At 39.4% G+C, this 21,641-nt stretch overlaps 1 protein-coding gene across 3 annotated transcripts in view; it reads left to right on the plus strand.

Annotated features, from left to right (window-relative positions):
- The window catches only part of SAMSN1 (SAM domain, SH3 domain and nuclear localization signals 1), a 75,951-nt gene that overhangs the window by 34,185 nt on the left and 20,125 nt on the right, over window positions 1-21,641 (plus strand). The window contains exon 1 of one of the 3 annotated variants that reach the window (XM_039512941.1): window positions 4,156-4,303. The exons of the other annotated variants lie outside the window; for them this stretch is intronic. Coding sequence (XP_039368875.1) covers window positions 4,247-4,303 — 57 coding nt within the window. The 5' untranslated portion in view covers window positions 4,156-4,246. Of the gene's footprint in view, window positions 1-4,155; window positions 4,304-21,641 lie in introns of those variants that run through there. 3 annotated transcript variants of the gene reach the window in all.

Genomic DNA, 21,641 nt, shown 5'->3' on the forward strand with positions numbered 1-21,641 from the left:
TTGTAAAGACATTTCTGATAACCTATGCAATAGCTTATATAATTATAAACCAACTCTTGTATAATCATACAATTTACCTATATGAAAAATTCCTGTAGTTGATTAGTAATCTCAGAATTCACTAATATAATCTACTGAGATGTCCTAGACATGAACATTTGCACTCTAGCTTTTAAAAGTACATCTATACTTAGCAGGTCTCTGCTGTACGTATGTTTACCTAAAGCCACACCAGAACCCCCCGGCAGATTGATTTGTTATCTGTCGCACATCCAGGAAGCAGTGATCTGATTACAAATAATCACACAGGAAAACCACCGGTGACGTACATTAATCTTTCAGAAATTGCAAGTGTGGAATCATTACTGGGAAGTTGGATCAGCCTGTGGCTATACATTTCAAAACACAAACCCACATCTCATTGACTTGGAGTTTTCCCAGCAGGAAGGCGTAGACTCACAGAAACAGGAAAAAAAGAGAAAAAAATCTCGTCTTTGCAGTTCAAAGCTGTAAAAAAAGGTAGCTGGTGGAACATCCTGCATCTGTTCTCTTTGAGAATCATTCCCTCATCATAGTCTATAGAATATCTTTTCTTTAACCGGTGTTGATTCTAAACTGACGTTGCATAAGAGTGGCTGACTTGGCCAGCTAGTGCATGGGGCTACCATGTGGGGTTGAAGTTTGACATAGAATCTTGATGCTTCACTCCCCGCTTAGGCTAGCAGAGGTTGGGAGCATGCCAAGGCAGTGCTCCCTGGGTCAGGAATCAGTGTTCATCCTGCTTTCCTGGGTAGCACCTACTATTTGCATCGGGCCCCTAACCTGAGATTCAGTAGAGGATTTGGGTGTTTTCTCTACCATGTTGCATGCCAATGTCACTCCACTGACAAAGGATGAAACTGATGGCATTTCAGCCCTCTCCATTGAGACCAGAAATCTCTTCACGGGGTTTTGCATAGCGTGAGTGCAACAGAGTGGCACTCTATTCTGACTGTGACTTAAGCAAGTGAAATAGCTGCTTTGTCATTGCTTCCTGTTGTTAAGACGAGGTATGTCAGTCAATAGACTGCATATAAACACGAACATTTTCAAATGTGTCCACTTATTTTGGATGTCTAATCTGAGATATTAAGGGCCTGATTTTTTAAAGAGGCTGAGTAGTCACAGCTCCTATTGAATTCACTATACCGCTTCACAAGTCATCATATATTTTGTATGGGATAAGACATTTCTTAATGTATCATTGAGTAGACAGGATTTTCAACTCTTCTAATCATATCTATAACATAGGTTTGAGAATAGCCACCCTTCCTTTGAACACCTGTTTGAAATTAAAAGGCTATAAATCAGGGGTTCTCAAACTGGGGGTTGGGACCCCTCAAGGGGTTGTGAGGTTATTACATGGGGGGGTTGTGAGCTGTCACCTCCACTGAAAACTCCACTTTGCTTCCAGCATTTATAATGGTGTTAAATATATAAAAATGTGTTTTTAATTTGTATGGGGGGGTCGCACTCAGAGGCTTGGTGTGTGAAAGGGGTCACCAATACAAAAGTTTGAGGACCACTGCTATAAATCGTGAAGTATGCTATTATTGCCCCACCTGTTGTTTTTAATTTCAAACGGAACCTCTTTTAAATGTACTGGTTTACTAAATTAAGTGCATTTAATGTTACCTTTGCTGGATTTTCTTCCTCCTTTGGCAGTTTCTAAAACTAGCATGTGTATCAACCTTTCACAGGTCAAGAAGATAATCAGGTCAGCCTTCAAGCTGTTATAATTTTTCTGGTCTGTGAATGAGGAGAAGAAATAGATATGGGTGGGTACTATATTTCTTGAAATGCCTTCTTTCTTCCGGTTTAACAAGCAATATGCTATAAAAAGGAAGCTCATATTATTGTTCAGACAAGTTCCCATTTATTCATCATGAAGATTTTAACGATGGACAGAATTGCATTCTAGTGATCAGTGCAATATGATTTCCTCCTAAAGTTTGCATACAGTTTAAAAGATCAAAGAGAAATGCAATGCAATGCTATAATACATTTATAAAGAAAAATAGGTTTAATTACTACAAACATGTAATTATGTAATTACTGAATTACCAGGGTAAGTTCAATACTTATGGTAATATGGTTAAATCTAAATGGACTTTTGGGGTGTTGTTATCCCCCCCAGATATCTGAGGATGGGAAATTTATCTCTTAGAGTCCTTTATTGTTGACACAAAACAAACCAGCGCTGAATTTGTCCCCTATCTTTTAAGTGGGTGCAACTCTGAATTTAAAATTTGTAAACAAAAGTATTTTGTTAAGCTTGAACACGTATTTAACTGGAGTCCAGCTAACACCCAAGAATGACATTGCATTGTCTTCAAAGAAATTCTACACCTTGTTAAGAAAACCTGCCTGGAAAGGAACACTTCAGGCACCCATTTAGTTTCCCCATTTCGCTAGAATCTTTCATCATATGTTATCAACCTATTCAACATACCAGCCACCCAAACTTAACATTGCCTCCTAAAATTTGCATATGTAGACACAGTAGTTGGTATAACAAAATTAAATGGTAACGCATCTGAAAATTGATATCTGAGCTGTCTTACATTGATTGTTAAACAGTAAGAAAGAGGACATTTGAGCAAATATAATAACCACCCTTATTAATTCCTCTCCTCATTCATGCATCAGAAACATTAGAAGTGCTTTTACAGGAATAAGGGAAAGGCAGCCCTTGATATGAAAGCTGTGCATCTCTTGCTGGGTTTTAACAAACATTCTCCTTGGTTTCAGTTCACATGGTTTCTTGCCTTTTAATTTGTTTTAAGTTTCAGGTTCATTCAAACCCATCTGTAAAAGGATAACAAATAAGAACAAAGCTGTCTTTTTTTTTTAAGCTCTCTGCATTGCTTACGGATTCAAAAGTTTTGAGGTTTTATTTGACCCAGAAGATGTCTGATGTGACCAGCTATCTCCAGTTTGTTATTAAAACAAAACCCAACCAAGTAACTAGGGCTAGTTGAAAATGTTCAAAATTTGTAATTTTGACAAATTTCATTATCAACATTTTAACTAAATTTGAATAAAAATTCCATTCTGTTTTTTGACCAGCTCTACAATTAAGTTTCAAAAAATCCATGGGTATCCATGTATACCAAAAAACTTCATGTTGAGATTCTGTTGAAGGTATGTGTGGCCCAAATGAGAGGTTTTTGTTCAAAACTGCTGGATTCTTTTACAACTTTCATCGGGAAGTCAGCAGAGTTTTGCATGGGTTCAAGTTTTGTTGGGCAGTGATTCGCAGTCCAGTCAGCTATCCCTGAGATGCTGCCTTATTCTGTCTCCTTGGCAAATTATGTTAAAATGAAAACATAAAATAAGATGTTGGTTTGGATACCCTGTGGTTCTTTTCTTCTTTAAGCATCTTAGCTGATTTTAAAGGGCTTAAAAAGGGGCCATTGGTTCCCACCCCCCCATGTCACTCTCTCCTGAACTTTTTATTTTCTTTGTTTTAGTCTATTGTCAGATTTGCTTGTCCTATCTCTTCCTTTCCTCATAGTATCTGTGATGGTGCTTCTGGACAAGGGACTTGAAAGTGCTGCCTTAGGAAGTCCAGATCCTGTGGAGAAAGGTTGAGAGGTTTCCCCATGCAAAAGGCAAAGGTAGCTGTGGGGATTTCTCATCCTCTTCCTTCCCTCCAAACCCCCATGTAGCTGCCTTTCTTCTCTCTACAGCCACTGAGATGGCGACCAGTTCCACATGGCCAAGAGGGAATGGGGGAGCTAGGGGAACAGCTGGGCCACACGTGATGTTGCTTTTCAAATCTGTTGAGGAAAAATGTCACCTCAGCTTCAGAGCAGCAGTGACTCCCACTCTACTCTGGGTCTGCTTGTATAGGAATGATACAAGCAGCAATGCCACAAGGATGAGTAGGAAGACTGGGAGAAGCAGGCTCTCTTCATTATTATTAAAACCTAATAATGATAGTGGTTGGAAGAGAACTCAGGAGTTCTTGGTTCCCAGGCCTGTGTTCATTACTTTGGCTGGTGCTGCCTTGATGGTTGGTGTTTCTTCCCCCCCACCCATACTCCTCCCCACTCCACAAGTCTAAAAAGGAGTGAAGTCACATCCTGACTAGAATGAGGAAGTACCATTCATCTGATGTGTATTCTCTATATCCTGCACTCTTGCATTTAGTTTGGGTAAAGTCAGACAACCGCTCCTAATCTGGATAAATATAAATTTTAAAATGTTGAAGAGAAAAACTTCCAACGTGTCAGATAAGGAGAAATGTCAAAAACCAAAGGTAAGAGAATGTTATATAATAAAAGAGATACTTAGTTTGCAGAGCAGGTATTTTTTGGTGCTTGAAAGGGTTGAGCATCAGTCATTCACTTAAAAAAATCATGTGCAATGTACAGGCTTTGTAGCATCTATGAAAAGGTTGAACAGGAAAATCTGATGTTAAATAACACTGATAGTGCCTCAGGAGCTCCTAATACACTGATCTGTGCTTCATTACTATAATCTCCTGGCTCAGTTTGTATACATTCAGTTTAGTGTCTTCAGTTTACGGAATCTTCATTATGGAACTGCCATTCACACTGTAAAGCGACAAAGCAAAATTTGGAGGTGTCTGCTCAGAAGAGTCCTGCTAGTGTTTGCCTAATGTTGTTTGCCTACTGATGTGTTGCTGGTGTTTTGACAATAGCTCCCACATGAGTCTCCTCTTCAGCCTGTGATAAACCAGGGATGTAGCAGGAAAGTGTGTGCCAACAGTGAAGAGGGGTGAAGGATTAGCAGATGTATTATTTTTTCCCATTTAAACACAATTGCTGTTTCATAATACTAAAGAAGGAGACAGCACTTGGCAAACAATCTTTTAGTCGGCTGCACTTTGCTGGAAATGTTTATACTTTCAGCCTGAAAAAATATGCTAAATCAATGATAGTATATGACATTGTTCAACTTCTGCAATCTGAAGTTTGAGGAGGGAGATTAAAGGCACTTATAGGATGTATGGGAATATCCTGAGCTAGGAACTGAGCTTCAATTCCTGCCATTGGGTGCACCCTGGCCCTTCCCAAAGTAAAAAATGAAATGTCTTCAGAAATAACTTACTCCAGGGGCTCAGGAAAGTATCACTGGCAGATATGAAACATGAGACAAAATCTGAAATATCTACCCTTTACTTCAATTTGGTGGTGGTGCCAGAATTTTAGCAAAGGGCCCCTGCGAGCCAGGGAGACCAGATAAAATCGGGCCGGAGGTGGGGGGTAATAGGTGCCTATATAAGACAAAGCCCCAAATATCAGGACTGTCCCTATAAAATCGGGACATCTGGTCACCCTACTGCAAGCCCAGGCCAACATCTCACTGCTCTCAGTAGGGTGCCTGCTAGCATGTAGAACTAACTCCCCATGCATGGGAATATGCCTCAGCTTGTAACACTCAGTCCTAAAAGATCATTGAAGACACTTGCTCATCAGAAAAAAAATTCTGTTTTAATCATTGTTGCCCTTCCTGTGAGACACCCCCAGTTCTACGGTCTGATTTATGGACCATTTTGGTAAAGGAGAGTCTTTCCATGGATTTCAATGATCCCTGGATCAAGCCCTTCCTGATTCACATTTTGTTTTTATTGTTATATATTTTATGCTGTTAAATTATTGTGATGCATTTTATAGGCAGTGAATTAAAGTAATGAACAGCTAGTTTTAAATAAATGGCACATGACTTAAAATAAGAAATGAACATAAGAGAATCAGCTCCTTCTCATTTATGGATGGTTTTGGTTTTCTTCTCAGATATATTCATTAAGGGCCAAACACGACCCCCTTCACTCCTGTGGAATGGTAACTTTCTGAACAAATAGTCCCATTGATTTCATTGGAGTTACTCATGGATTCCACATGGCAAAGGATGGCAGAATCTGGTCCAAATTAAAATGTGGATAGGTGACCACTGAACAATGGCTCTTAGTGATCAATATAAATATAATAATAAATTAAACGGATACCCATGTTCCCTGTTTCAGTTGATCTGTTCTGCTAAAGAGTTCCATGAACACCTATGCTGCTATACAAATAAATAAATAGTGAACAAGCAAACAAGGAGTTGTAGCCTTAAATCACTTTAATGAGAATGAAGAGCCCATACCTTTAATTTCATTTTATTCTCCAAATCAAATGAATTTTACATTATCATTTATATCAGAAACTCAGTAATACCTAGTATAATCGTACTGTTCGTACATATCACCTCTTCTGTGATACTATGTAGTTCTAGAACTTCAGCCTGAAAACAGCTTGCTTGTTCTGGGTAAATCAGTCTGTATCCTTTTCTCATCACATTGGCACTCTGCTCTGGATGCATTTCACCCATCTTACACTCACGTTGGACACTGATTACACCAGCTGCAAGGCAGAGAAGAATTAGGCCCCATTGCGTGAATGTCTCTCAATGGGAGCATTTTGCTGAGCATCTGAGGATCATAGTATTAAGAATTGAAAAAGAACATACTAGCTGTAAACCATTGTTTGTCATAGTGCATTTTGTAACTTGTTCTCTCTAAGCAAGATTGTTACCTAATTTATTCAGTGAGCGGTTGGGAAATGTACAGGACGCAAGTCAATGGCTTATGACAAAATTTACAAAATTTCATAACGGATTTCCCTAGATATCTTCCTGGTTACCATGCTTTACCCAGTCAGCAGTCTATATCCGTTTATGCACATTACAGCCAGTCACGTTTGTCATCATTTTACTTTTGCACATTAATTTACAAAATTTCCATCACAATTCCCTTTTCAAATTTTTATTTTAATATAAATGTATCATGCATGTGAGGTTCATGAAGAATGTTTAATATATGGTATAGACTTAGATTGGTGAAGAGAAATCATGTGAGGATGGAGGTGGAAAGCCTTCTCTAAACAGTCAGCTGCCCCTGTGCTTGGCTAATAGAGGTGGTTGGCCAAGCAAGTGCTCCACAGAGATTCTGGCAGCTGGCCCCCAACCTGTAGTGAGATGTACCTCAAGGTGTGTGTGGATAAGTGTTCACTATGAAAATCTACTTTTAGGGTTGCTATTTTCTGGGTTATATAGAGGGGATGCCTGTAGTACTGAAGCAACATGAACTACTTTCCTACAGTCAATAGCAAGCTGTGTGTGTGTATACATAATACACCCAGTCTATATATTCTATGTAACATGAATGAATAGTCATGTCACGTCTCGTATCTGGTCTCATCCCAAAGCTGAATGTTTTCTTTGAAAGTTTAAGGAAAACCTCTTCTCCCTCTTCTGCGTTCTGTGACAGTTTTCTGCAAGTCTACTTAGCAGGGCAACAGAATATCAGGTTACATTATGATGGTGGTCTCTAAAGAGGTATGAGGAAGGGCCAGATCCTCAGCTTAATGCATATCAGTATAGCTGCATTTACTTTCCTGGAACTACACCATTATACATCAGCTGAGGATCTGGCCCAGAAACTTGATATTTTCTGCTTTAAAAACTGAAAGTTTAGAAAATTTCAGAATATTGCAGAATACAGAACAGAATGTAGAAGGACCCTACAGTTGTGAGGTTCATTATATTTTTTTTCATGCCCATACATATCTAATTTCTTTCTGTCTAGGTTCTTACATGACTTCCTATCACTATGGTATCTGAGTCCATAATTATAAGTGCATCTACCAAGATACATTTCTCTCGCTACTCCCTCTCCCTGCCCCCTTCTAGTCAGTGGAGACTGGACTTTGTTTATTTTGTGTTGCTGTTGTTCTAAAATGTCACATTGTGGGCAGGTTAAGGCAAAGAAAAATGGAGGTTTGCATTTAGCTTTGAAAGATCTGAGCTCTGTGGTCAAACTGATCTCTCCGAGAGTGAACTTCATCGGCTAGTTGTAGAGACAGCTCTGTCTCCTCTCCACACGAGTTTCAGCTACTGCCACCAAAGAAGTTATTTTTAGGGCAGCTAGTGGAGAGGTGAGTGGATGCTCTTTACAGAGTGTGTTTCAGTGACACAGTTACAGGTTTATGTAAACTTTCCCACCAGCAAGCCCTGTGCCTGTCCCCAGACAGGGAGAATGAGCACGGTATCACAAAGGGCTTTGTTTACAGCCTGGACCCTGAAGTCAACAGAAGTCTTTCCACTGACCTCAGTGGGCTTTTGATCACTTCCTTCAAACTTTGCTATAATCTTAGTAGGCACCAACTGTCTGTGCTCTGAAGTGATCTTTCAGTCATTTAGAATCATCATTTTGATTTCCATCCCTCCCCACGCACAGACCCACTCTCTGCCAAACCTAGCCAAGGGGCTATTCACGTGCAACTGGTCAGACGTCAGCTGTGTTTGCTATCCTGGTGCAGGGGAAGGAAGGATAATTTTATCAGAATGCTTCTACAGGACCTGACATTCCAATGCCATGCACTGTGTGCAGTCTCACAAACTTGTGCAACGTGAGCGTAAAATGCTAGTAGTGTTATTAGGCAGTGTTTTACATCCACTCTGTACTTGCTTTGCCCAAGTGTGCATGACAGCACAAAGGGAAGATAGTGTATGTATTCTGTACTGTAATATAGCTTGTAAAGTGCACAGAACTGTGGACCATAACTGGGCCATCTCTGCCTCTGAAATTTATACAGTTAGGTAGAGAATGAGGGATTCCTCTTTCTTCCTTTCCAATCTGAAGCTAGCCTTACCTTATACCCTTTCCTTTGGACTTGGTTGAAGCAAGTTTTGTCCTATCTATTTATTTAGGATTACAGCTGCTCTAGCTTTATGTTAAAGCTTGAAGACATTTTGTTGTTTCATTTTGTTTTCAAATATGCTTCACCTACGTGGTGCTTGAACCTCCACCTATACAAGGTGTGAGACCACACATAGAATCATGCAGAATATATTTTCCCTGTTTATCTCAACATTTGTTCAAATTGCTTAATAAAGTCCCTGTGAGCTTGTTTGCAGGATACATGGATATTATTAATTTTCAGAGCTCGAAAGGTACATATGAAATAACATGGCCAGTCTGATCTGAGCTAAAGTATTGCACTGTAAAGCTATTGTACACTAGCTCTATATCACACCAATAGTTTTCCCCCCTTATACATTTTTCTTGAAATCCTGGCTCCGGTGTAGTCAATGCCAGAGATTTCAGTAGGACCAGGATTTTACCCTTTATATGTGTTCTTGACGTAGAGAGTGATGCTGCAAACACTTACATAAATAAGTTTACCCACAGGAGTGGCCTCATTACTCACATGACTAGTCCCTTAGAAGGTGAAATATTCATTTGCATAAGTGTTTGCAGGATCATGCCTGTAGTGTGGGCAGATGTTAAGCAAGCTTCCCAGTGTTGCTTTTTTTCCTATGGGGGTTAGAGCAGCATCCGTAAAGGGAATACTGATGAGAGAAAAGAAAATACAAAATAAAGGTGCAATAAGCCTTAGCACCCAGAATAATTCAAGTCATAATTAGAACTTCTGTAGACTAAGGTCTGCAGCATAGAGATTGTTCAGAGTTAATGAATATTAACTAGGGTTTATCCTTGAGTAGAAGTTCAGTTTTTTAATGTTGGTTCAAAGGTATAGCCTGATACGGTTGTGGAAATAGCAAGTTTTTATATGTTTTTTTCAAAATTTCGAGTGCATAAATGAGCCCCTGCTCATGTCACGGATGCTAATTTTCACAACCATGACTGAAGTGGTGTTCGTTTTCATTTGCATTTCATTCTAACAGTGATGAGGGGTGATGAACTGATGAGAAGTACTAACTGCTATTCAAATTTATGCTCACAGGCAAAAGGGACACACAGTTCTGTCATTAAAGGTCTTTACTGTGTTGCCTCTTGCGGAAAGACTGTTTGTCAAAATACATTTGAACTCTGTAAAGTAACCAGAAAGAGAGGACATCTGGGATGTAATTTTAAGGATTTGGTTTACAGTGGGCCTTATCAAAAGAGGCTCATGTAAAAAGTATACTACAAATAACCAAATACATAAATGTGTATACAGAAGATTGCAGGTGACATTTCAGAGGGATATTTCCTGTTTCCCTCAGGCTTTATAAAACCTAGAACAAGGTTAGAGGGAACCATTGGTGATTTTTTTTTCTTGCTTGCATGGAAGGCTCCACAGCCAAAGCCTTTACTTCTTTTATCTCTAATTTTTGTCAGGCATTGGTGTAAGTACCTTTTTTCACAGCCAACAGACCTTTTTCATCTTTCATCAGAGGAATATTTAGCACGTTGTTTTTCCCGATGTTTGCCCAGGAGCAAGATGGTCTTTGAAACCCTGAGGTGTTATTCTCTCCCCACAGGATAAGACTCCAAGAGTTACTCTGATCCTATGATGAGATAATAAGGCCCTGGTATGTCCAGCATCCCCATGTGGATGCTCCAGTCAGAATGTCCTTATCACATGCCTGGATGCTCTAAAGGGGCCATAATTGAAAACTGGGTTCTCCATCAAACATACACATGTGCACACCCTCATAAGCACAGGGGAGGCAGATACTCAGCTGATGTAAAAGAGCTAGCTTTACTGAAGTCAATGGATTTACACCAGCTAAAGATCTGCCCGAATATCTGTTTTTCTTTCATTAATTGTATAGAGTATTTGACTAATTGCAATATTGTATTTTCAGGTAATGCCAAATACCTCTGAACCAAATGTGAATAAGGTGTCTGATACCTGGAAAGTAATTACTTGGAAAAGGATTGTCTGTTTTGGGGAAGCAGATGATGTGGTTTACAGTTTTTCGTATATGACAGCGCTCTGCCAGTAATCTGTGTCAGAATATTCATAGTTCAGTTATCGGATCTGAAATAACTGATGGCCAAGTTTAAGCAAGGATGGAATGGTATGAATGTTTTAGCCAAAGACACCATCCGTTATTGTACGTACTGATTTGGCATCATGAGCGATAAAAATGTTTCATGACTATGCTGTGCATTGTCTCTCTACATTGGATCTGCCCTCTTCAAGTCAAGAAGAGAAACTAGTGTGTGATAAGTAGTGTAACTGCATCAATCCATATTCAGCTGTGCAGAGCTTGCTAGCACACAAGATGTTATCGTTTGCATTTCCTAGCTAGAAGTGAGCTCATTAAGAGACTTCATTTTGGGGTCTGAATCCCCATGGACTAGGGGGAGAGTCTCCATGTGAGTAATATTGTTAATCCTCCTACATAATTGACTCAAGTGGTATGAAACCCATTCCTGGGCCAATGACAGATTGTTTGGATTGGAATGACAGGTGATACCAGTGGTATCAAGTCGAATGGTTCTGGTCACTCTGTCCTCACATCATCTCCTTAACTGTGGTTTTTGAAAGTGGAGCGAGGAAGAGGAAGGGACAGCAGGGCTGCTTTGGCTACTAATAGCAGTATTATTGTTTTTATCAAACTGGCAACATAAGCATTTTTGCTGTGGACCAAAACATAGATGAGCTGACGTGCATTCTCAAGGTTGTATCAACAACACAGCAAAAAGTCTTTGAACAATCAGTAGTACAAAAATGAATGAAGGCTATAGAAATATATGGGGGGAGGGGTGTGTGTTATAAGAGGTGGAAGGTTTATCACCAGATGCCAGATTGTCTCTCAGAGGGGCAACCTGGAATATTTCCCATTTAATTTACCTTTTCTCTTTCTTCATCTCTTCTTCCCTTCTAGAAGCATTATTATTATTATTATTCCTCCTCCTGAGATTGATCACTAAAGTTCAGAGTCTAGAAAAAATGCTGGAGATTTAAAGCTTCTGCTGTCACCAATGCTGCTGCTCTAGCTGCTTATATTATATATAATATACCCCATCCTGCCAATTCTGTAGCTTTCGTTACTCTGCATTTTTCCTTGGTTTGTTCCATGGATGGGGAGAAAGAGGAAAGGGTGGTTGAATACAATATATTTTGACTGTAAGAAGGGCTGGCCCCTGGCCTTCACACATCATTCACATTTGAATTGAAACAAAATATTTTTTTTTAAAAGATCAGTTGCCATATTCTGACTAAACACCACTCCTAACAGGTGGAACACCTCTTTAGGGTGGGGAGCTGAGTCAGAGCCTGCTCCTCTCCTCTAGCAGTGAATCTCCACTGCTGGGGGATGTGCCACACCCAATATGGTGCAGATCGGCCAGCCTTCATTCTACACTGAAGAAGAAATATGGAGGGACCTCCTGATGCCGTACAGCATCATGTCACCTTTATGAAGAAGCCAAGCAACCCACCACCTTTTCTCTCCATTGATACCTGAGTCGCATTCTCATCTTCATGAGAACAACAAGGCAGTCCCACTCTCCCGTCCTGTGCTGGTCTCACTTACAGCTTCATGAGCTGACTGGATGGCCTGGTCATCTGGTGCCGAAGGAAGCAGAAATTCCCTCTGCTGGGTTTTGCTGATCTCATTTAAAAGGTGTTCCAGGATTAATGCTTTGGAATACTCAGTGGTAGGGTGAGATGATCCTAGAGCATGGAATACTATGCTGGATTTTTTTTTTTTTTAGGACTTCTTTTGCTTTTCCGAACCTGAAAGATTATTGTAGGAGTGCCACCCAACAGAATGGTCATGGTTAAATGAAGGGAAAACTACAAACAAGAGACTGTTTCCTTCTCATTATGTTTGAGACAGATTTGTCACAGACCATTATTCTGGGTACTGAGATGAAGAAATCAACTTCACTTAGCAACAGCACAACAAAAAAAGTAAATGTGTGAAGCTGAGATGACAGGGTGGTTGAGAGAGCTGAAGGAACTTGCTGGGTCAACTCCCTGCTGCGTTGCACCATATGTAGCCAGCTGCACCTGTGGGAAGTGGGTATTCGGCTTTATCACTCCTGAATTGCACCCAATCTGCACTGCTGAGCTGTTTCATTATGCAAAAGAGTGTTGCTGGCTGGCTCTGAGAGAAGAGGTGTAAGGTAAAAAGGGGTGTGGCTGAAAGCCAAAAGGAGGCACAGTTAACAAAAATCTATACTGAACTGAGTGTCTCAGAGCCTGGATAAAGCTGGTGTAAGTGGCTAATCTAAACCAGAGCAACCACAAGGGGCGCTCTAATCACAAGTGCAAAGCTGGACTTTGCTGACATCCCCTAGTGAGACATGTTCTTCTTCAAGCTCTCATCTCTGTAATTACTTCTTTTGTACAAGATTATTGCCTGTCACACAGACCATGGCTTGTTTGCCTGTGTGCAATATTGGAGGACCATGGACGCAGCAGCATATGAAAGTCACATAAGACTTGTGCAGACAGCAGATGTGAATGAAGAGAAAAAGAGGCAATGGGGGTGCGCAAATTATTGGTTAGTAAATCAGTGTCCTTCCACACCCAGCCAGTGCGTGGCAATAGTGTGCAAGAGTCTTGCCAGGTGAATACCTGAGTGCTGCACTAACATATGCTCTAGGGAACTTCGCAGTGTCTGTGCCATGTGAGAGCTTTCTCAGAGGGGCATTGTTTCTCTGCAGATTGCCCAGCAAGTGCTTTTGTAGCTGCTCTGCTCATTTTCACATACAAACAAATAGGATCCTTTCTGCCCTCATGTTACTCACCTAATTCCCTGAGCAGCAGTGACAGAATCATCAGTTCAAGGCTTACAAGACCCCTGTGAATGGCTGCAGCAGAGGTGAGAGACTGAACAGGGGTGTGTATGGTTACTAGACCCATATCTTTGGCTCCACCCATTACCCAAAAGAGCTCCTGTGTGTATCTGTGCAGTTCTGGTGTAAAAACTACTGGAGAGAATCAGGATGGTGTAAGTAATTCAATTAGACTAGACTTCCTCACGAGACTGCAGCTGTAGTACTTAGTTTATTACAAGCTGCCCAGAATCAAACCTATTGCATCTTTCATGCCAAGAAATGTTCCTAGGCAGTGCTAAATTACTAGGATGCTGTTAGCTGGGTGTTCTTTCTGAGCCTGCTTAATGATCCAAAGCCTAACATGTAGTGTATGAACTCCAGTTCCCAATGATCTGTTTTCAAAGTCCAAAGCATGTTATCACGTGCAAACATGTACCACATACAATTAGTGTATCACTGAACCTTATGCCATTACAATGAAACATAATCTGGCCTTCACTATACAGTAGTCAAATATTAGCCTTCAGTAGCAAAGTGTAGTCTTTTTTTTTTTGGTTTGTTTCATCATTTTCTTAGGTAAAATAATGAAAATTGATTGCCATATAGATTTGCGATAACTCTAACATTAACAGTGACTGATAATAAATATTGGTCCAAATTCTGCCCTCAAACCCATAAAAGTGGTTTCAGCTAATGTTGCTAAAGATTTATTAATAAAATTGTACTCAGTAGGTTTGAGTGGATATAATCAAAGGACAAATTTGGCTTGTTGGTTGGATATATTTCAATATAGCTTATCCTTCAGTTGTTTTAGGCTCTGATCTTTAAAGGAGCTCCATCCAAGCCCTGGGGTCTGACCATGTAACATTCTTTGCAGGATTGGGCCCTTCGTTAGCAGTGACTAAAGTCTTTTGTTTGATTATGCTTTACAGTTACTTTTTGTGTCTCAATAAACAGGTTCTAATTACAATTATTTGTCATAACAGACGACTAACAAGTCTCCATTAATGCATAAGTTTCAAAACAATACTATCAACAAATCAGTTAACTTGGTATTCTCCTATACCTTTACAGACTTACAATCTGCTTTAACAGCCGGCAGTGAACTAGAAACAGAGATCCAATAATATCTGAAATAAATTTTCCCACCTTGTACCCAAAGGTTGAAAGATCCCTGGATTCAAATAGACAAAGCCCTTAATCCTACATTTTTCTTTCCAAGCACCAGTCTGAAAAATGCAAACTGCAACATCAGCACTATGCTAGTGGCTTCCAAAATTTCTCCTCCAAAGATCCTAAGAAAAGATTTACTCATTTTTTACTCATTTAGGATCACATATTGTATATTTGCCCCACATAAAACTGTCACTCTCTTACTTTCTTAAAAAAAAGTTTAGGTTCAAAAATTCTGGTGGAGTTAGAGGCTGTCTGAGGTGGGAATGTTTATAAGCTCTATGATATTAACTGCAGCACTCAACCTCAGGTGACATAAAGCATGCAAAAAAGAACTTTCTGTCAGTTTTATTATTTCTAAAAAGGTTCCCCTTGAAGGAGAAGAGTGACCTTGCTCTGCTGAGCTGACATATGCCACTGAATTAATAGCTAAGCTTTGCTGTAGGGAAGCTTGCAGAAACATTACAACTCCAGTGGATGAGTTTGCTGTGAACATTAATCAGGTGAACCAAAATGATGCTTGAAACACTCATTTAAAAGTAATAAAAACTCTTCTTTTTTTTAAAACTTTCTTAGAATTAGCTTATTGTTGGTCATTACCTGTGGTCAAGGATATCGTTGCAGTAAAACCTAGCAGATTGGTTTTAAAAGTTTCTTCACTCTTCTAAAACTGAGCAAGCTTGGAGGACAGTCGCCTCTGACAGTGATGACTTAGGGTTACTATTTAATACCAATCCTCACGGAAAGCTTTAGCTGACGGAATATTTTTCTTACAGCTTCCTTCACCATTAAACTATGTTTTGATAACAAGGGATGTAAAGGCCTGATTGTGTTCTCAGTAAAGTCACTGGAGTTTTACTACTGGCTGCATTGAGAGAAGGATCAAGCCAATTTGTCCCATGTGTGAGAGATGTATAAAGTGTGCAAGGAGGTCGTTAGGGATAGCCTGCAAAGTGGGGGGAATAAGTTGCTCTGGTCCTCCATCGCACTTGAAAGCATCAAGAAATGATGTCACATATGCAGTATCATTCTGAGGCACAATGTACTCACCTCTTCCTGTTGTGTAGAGTTATATAGGTATTTAATGCCTCTATTCTCTAAGGGCTCAGTCCTAAAAACACTCAACCGTGTGTGTAATTTTACTAACATGAGAAGTTGCCTTGCTCTTTGTAGGACCGGGGCCTAGATATGTTTTACATAAAACATTTTTTAAAAAAGAATCCCAATATATAAATAAGTTTAGGGAGGGTTTAAAAATCAAACAAGCTGGTTCTTTTAATAAGTGAGAATATTTGAATTGCTCTGGTTCTGAAAAAAAAACCCACAGGAAAGTAGGGAAGTTCATATTTAAGGATTAGGGACCAAAACCCAGATCCTCAAAGGTATTTCGGTGCCTAACTCCCAGTGGCTTCTAATTCCCAATGGGAATTAGATACCTAAATAACCTTTGAGGATCTGGGAACTTAGGCATCAATACCTTCAAGGATCTGAGCCCAAATCTGAAGTTCTTACCAAGTATTTAACCAGTCTTTACTCAGACAACATGTTCCTTGACTTCAGGAGACAATTTTGCAGAGGAAGGGGTTCAGGACCTGTCCCTAGATGTTTTTTGCACATATCTAAATGAAGGGAAAAAAGGGTGATGTTGAGGTAGATTTTTCCCATCATGGCAAGTCCTGAACTGTCAGTTTCATACCTCCTGTGAGTTTGTCACACATCCTTAACCTTCCTTTAATGTCATTTTCCTTTCTATGCTTTTGTGTGCTATTCAGAATAGGTTTTAATGAAACAGCAGAGAAATAATTGGCAGAATTCCATAATTATTACAAATACGTGTGGGTGCCCTGCATGCACAGTGTCAGTCAGACTGCCAGGTGTGCTCAGCAGCTATTAGCACCCGTTTTTCTGGATGGGAGCTGTGTGGTGCTAAGCACTTCTCAAAATCTGTATGTAGGTGCTATTTAAAGTTCAGGATCTATGTGTGCCAAAAGCCAGCCTCCCCGCCACCCCCCATTTGTAAATCATAAAGTTGTAAAAAGCCATGCTACTTCTGAGGTAAATGTTGCTACAACAAGGAGTGTTTTCTGGCCTCACAGATGTTATAACTTATTTAAAACATTTTTTGCTAGGTAAAATTTACTATTAGTTTAGTCTTTCACAGGTCCTTGGCATTAGCCTGTAGGAAGATGGGCCCCCATCCTGCAAGCTCTTATGCCCCTGCTTAACTTTAGAAACATAAGAAGCCCTGTTGAGTGAATGGAGTTGTTCACATGCATGTAGTAGTTGCAGGACCAAAGTCATAGACCAGTGATACTCAGACTGAGGCTCGGGTGCCACAAGTGGCTCTTTTAATGTCTCTCCTGCAACTCTTTGGCGCAAATGATATTAAAACACTGTGTGGTTTCATTATTAACCAATCTAAGTTATTAATCAGGATGCTTTTACTATGTTATTAACCAATTGTAGAATACTCAGTCAGTCATTTTGTTGTGAGAATATATATAAATATATAGTAAATGAAACAATAAATGTACACTGCTGTGGCACTTTCAGGTAATGTTGATCGCTAGTTTGGCTCCTGAGCCACTGAGGTCTGAGTATCACTGGCATAGGCTCTAAACAACTGAAAAATAAAGTTCTGGCAGCAGTGTTGTCAGGTGCTACATGTTTCACTGTACATTTTGGTGAAGGCTCTAGACGTTTATGTGGGTGTTACATAGACATGCTAATATAACAGCTGTTCAACATTTGCTTTAAAGAGCTATGTTTGCTGAGCTGTAAAAGTGTTAAATATAATTAACACACTACTTTATACAGCTGTTTATTTTCTAGTGATTTTTCCATCATTAAAGTTACTGTTGGCCCTGATGTTTCACAGTGACAGCTTTGTTGAACAACCTCTTTGTCTTTCTTCCCCTCAGCCTGCCACCCCCATGCGATCACTGAATACCAGAGCATACTGACAGTCTTAGAGTACTTTTTAAACCAGTTAAAATGCCATTTTAGTAGCTTGCCCCATCTGAGTTAGCGAGAACAAGCTGTGTCATTTTTGTTGCTTTGCCTGGTAAGGTATAAGATTTAACCATGTTTTGTTTTTCAAATGGACTAGAAAGTTATATTAATAATCAGATATTCTATACATGTAACTAATGTGTGTACATGGGCCAAATCCTGTGAAGTATGGTGGGCCTCACGTCTCCTCTCTTGGCTCTTCGTTATACTTCTGATTGTTTCTAAATCAGATGCTCAAATTCTTATACTTTATACAGAAGTGAGAAACTTCTTCATACAGAACAGCCCTAAATTTAAAATATGATAGCTTGCTATCAGGCCAGTTAAAAGATAATTTCCTGTGATCTATTAACTATTAGCCAGCCCATCTTAATTCTTTATCTCTAGCTCTGTTTCATCTCCATAGTGACTGACATTGGATCCCTTGTTCTGAGGGACTAGAAGTATCATGGAATGGATGTATTCAGCCCCACCCTATGTAGGTGAACTTTGCCCAGCTCTACTTATCTCCATTGATCAAGCAGACACTTTCTGTCCTCTTGGATGTTCCTGTGGCTTCTTTCCCTGCAGTGAGGAAAGAGCAGGAACAGTCTAGAAACACATTACAAAGGAATAATCCTTAGTGGGGGGTGAAGAGAAAAAGAACAAAGAAAATATTGGGCCAGATCCTCAACTGATGTAAATCAGTGTCGTTTGCTTGAAATCACAAATCATTCTGATTTCTACAAGCTGAGGATCTGGCCCCATTATCTGAAGTATGAACAGCCTGTCAAAGACCTGCAACAGTAACCTTAAGCAATTTATAGCTGGACAGTACAGTACAAATTGTAGACAGGGGACAAGTGAAAACTGGAGCTGAAATGAGTGGAGGAATTTCAAACAAGGCAACATTTACCCCTGTGCAGAGAGCCAGCATGAAGCCTCTGCATCACTTATCTCCCACTTAAACACTATATTGAATGGGACTTTGGTGATGCACAGAGATTGTGCTGGCATTCTATACTAGGGGCCACTACTCAGCAGGTAGAAATTGTGAATGTCTGTTGGAGATATGATTGGGCTGAATTTCACCCATAATTAATATTTACTAAGGCAACCACTGTCACTTGTGGCACATAGGCTAGCTTTTCAGATACAGAAGCCTCTGACTAATTTGTCAATAAGAAGTACCTGTCTTGTACTCTAATTAGGAAATACATAGTTCATAGTAGGAAGACAAAGTATCCCATAGATTTTAGTGTCTGTTGTTTTCCATTTGTGCACCAAACATTTTGGTTTGTTTTCTATTCTTTGCCCTTCTTTTAAACTTCATTGAAGATTTTAAGAATAACTCGCAGGCAAGTAAAAATGTAATCAAAATAAAAATAAATGTGTCTTTTCACCGCTTTAAAAGGGTTATTTAACGAATCCCAAATTTCTGGGAATGAAGGAAGCAGCAGAATATAGAAGAGTCATTAAAAACAATTTGATAAGTTTGCCTTTTCGCGTTATATTTATTGGATACTAGAGCACAAATGGAACGCAAGCCAGCAATGTTCCTTTACTGAATCTAAATAAATGATACAGTCCTTCTGTGGAAAAATAAGGGTGCTGTTTTTCACATGCCTGCATTAGATTTCATTGTGCAAATTCACCATTTGCTTAATGAACCCATCAGTAACTCTTGTGTGAATCCAGCCAGCAAAATCACTTAGTTTTATAAGATACTGGTGTAAAAAATCAATGACATATTTTCATCTAGTAGATTTGCATTTGCTTTAAGATCTTCCCTTAACCTGGAAATGAGGCCTACAGATTATGACTCTGCCTTCACAAAATGGGTGTTCCCTGACACTAATGCGGTGACTGACAATACCAAAAGTAATAGCCTTGTTCCCCTCCGAGCCCAGGGCTCCTAAATCTGCTTTTCTTTATCGGTATAATGGGGTTGAATACATTTTAAAAGGTGGTAGCTATTGATTACTTAATGGAAAAAGTTAGTATGGGAGAATTGCTGAAGCAGCCTTATTTAGTGCTCTTCTGTGCAACAAGACCATTATCTGGAATGGTGGAAATCATCCTGTAACCCTTATTAATATTTAATAGCTCCGAAGCAACACTGAAGTATACTACAAAATAGCCCAAGGCGTCTGTCCAGATAGGATATAAGGTTGTTTCAAGGCTCTAAAAAGAATAACTGATTTCCCTGTGCTCAAGTTGTTTATGAGTAAGAGCAACAATAACCCCTTTTCCTCTGTTCTCTTTTAGACTATCTGAAGCACATCAACACTTTAATATACAGTTATTCCTAGTAGGCAGCTTGAAATGATGGAGTGCTATAGAAAGGTCACTGTATGTTTAGAGATCACTGCATGAGAATGTTTTATATTTTCCCAATATTGTTGTGATTCCCAGCCTCCCTCTTTCCATCCCTCCCACTCTGCTGAGGGGCATATTTGGCAAGGCTGATAAGTCAGTGAAAGGTGTTAATCCTGTCTAATAGACCCATAATCCTTGGGGCTATGTTTTATATCATACTATTGAGCTAACCCCTTGTCATATGCCAGGATATTGTTGATCTAGTAAATATAGAAGTTATTTCTGGGAGCTTTAAATAAAATTAAACTGCACAGACTAAATTATCCTTTAACCAATTCTTAGTCGTTTTCTCCAACAGATTTTCTGATGGATTACAACCAATTAAGATACACCATAAATAAAAAATAAATACCTTTTTTAAATGACTGTCAGCATTTGAGTTAATGAATATATACAAATATATTTCATGTAATAATTTTGTAAACCAAGCTAATGCCAAAACAATCAAAATGAAATAAACAAAAATAACATAAACAAGATATCAGGCTAGAAGACTCAACAAATATATGCCACAGAATGCCTTCTCGGGACTAGAACCCTATTACAAACCAAAGTTCAGTGAGAGACCAACCTCACATTACTGGGAGAGGTCACTCTGGCTGTAAACTTGTCACTGAAACAATATTTTGGTAAAAAAAATCTTTTCTGAAAATTTCCCCCAAAACATAGATTGTTTTCTGACCATCTCCAATAAGAAGTAGTTTGTATGTATGTGTTTGGGGAAGAGAGGATTGGGCTATCACGGAATTTTTAAGCTGAATTGTGTAAAAGGTGATCCTGAATTTTTTTTCTTTAGAAGAAAATGGAGATTTTAAGACCTGCTATTTTTCTGTGGTTTTCCACTGTCACCTCTCTCCCCTCCCCTCGTCAACTATTTTTAGTTTAAAAGTGACTGTGTGAGAGAGATAACGGAGCTAAAATGGATAGTGACCCTGTGATTTATGAGCAGGGACAGAATAAGATGGGGTCTTTCCTAGATGGAAATACCCAGGGGAGGTATACATGGACACAGGATAGTTGGTATCATTTTGATGAGCGCCATTCTTAAGATCACAGTTGCTGACGCTGAATGTCAACTTGTCACCCTGTACAACAGTCAGAAGTATGACAGTTTTACTGATGAGGCTCTTAGAGGGCTAATTATACCCAGAAAAGGACAATATACAAATACATAGAAGTAAACTGCAGCTTATTAATTATGGGTAGAAAAAGGTACAGATCTGTATCATCATTCAGAAAATTACCATAAGGTTAAATTGTTACTCAGATCTCAACTCCATCAGAACTGAATGCCATAAGAGCTTCAGATCCCCTGCTTTTAAGAACACTTCATGAAAGGACATGAGTGGTGTTCAGATAACACATAAATGGGATGATGTAAGAACATACGCAGCGAGGGTTAGTTCATAAGTCTAGTTCTTGTAAGGCACTCACCACTGTAGAATATGAATACCTCACAAACACATGAATTTATCCTCATGGTAGCATTATTCACATTTTATAAATCAAGCTCTGCGGCATG

This window comes from Mauremys reevesii, linkage group 1 (assembly GCF_016161935.1).
Source record: "Mauremys reevesii isolate NIE-2019 linkage group 1, ASM1616193v1, whole genome shotgun sequence".
NCBI classification, from domain to species: domain Eukaryota; kingdom Metazoa; phylum Chordata; order Testudines; family Geoemydidae; genus Mauremys; species Mauremys reevesii.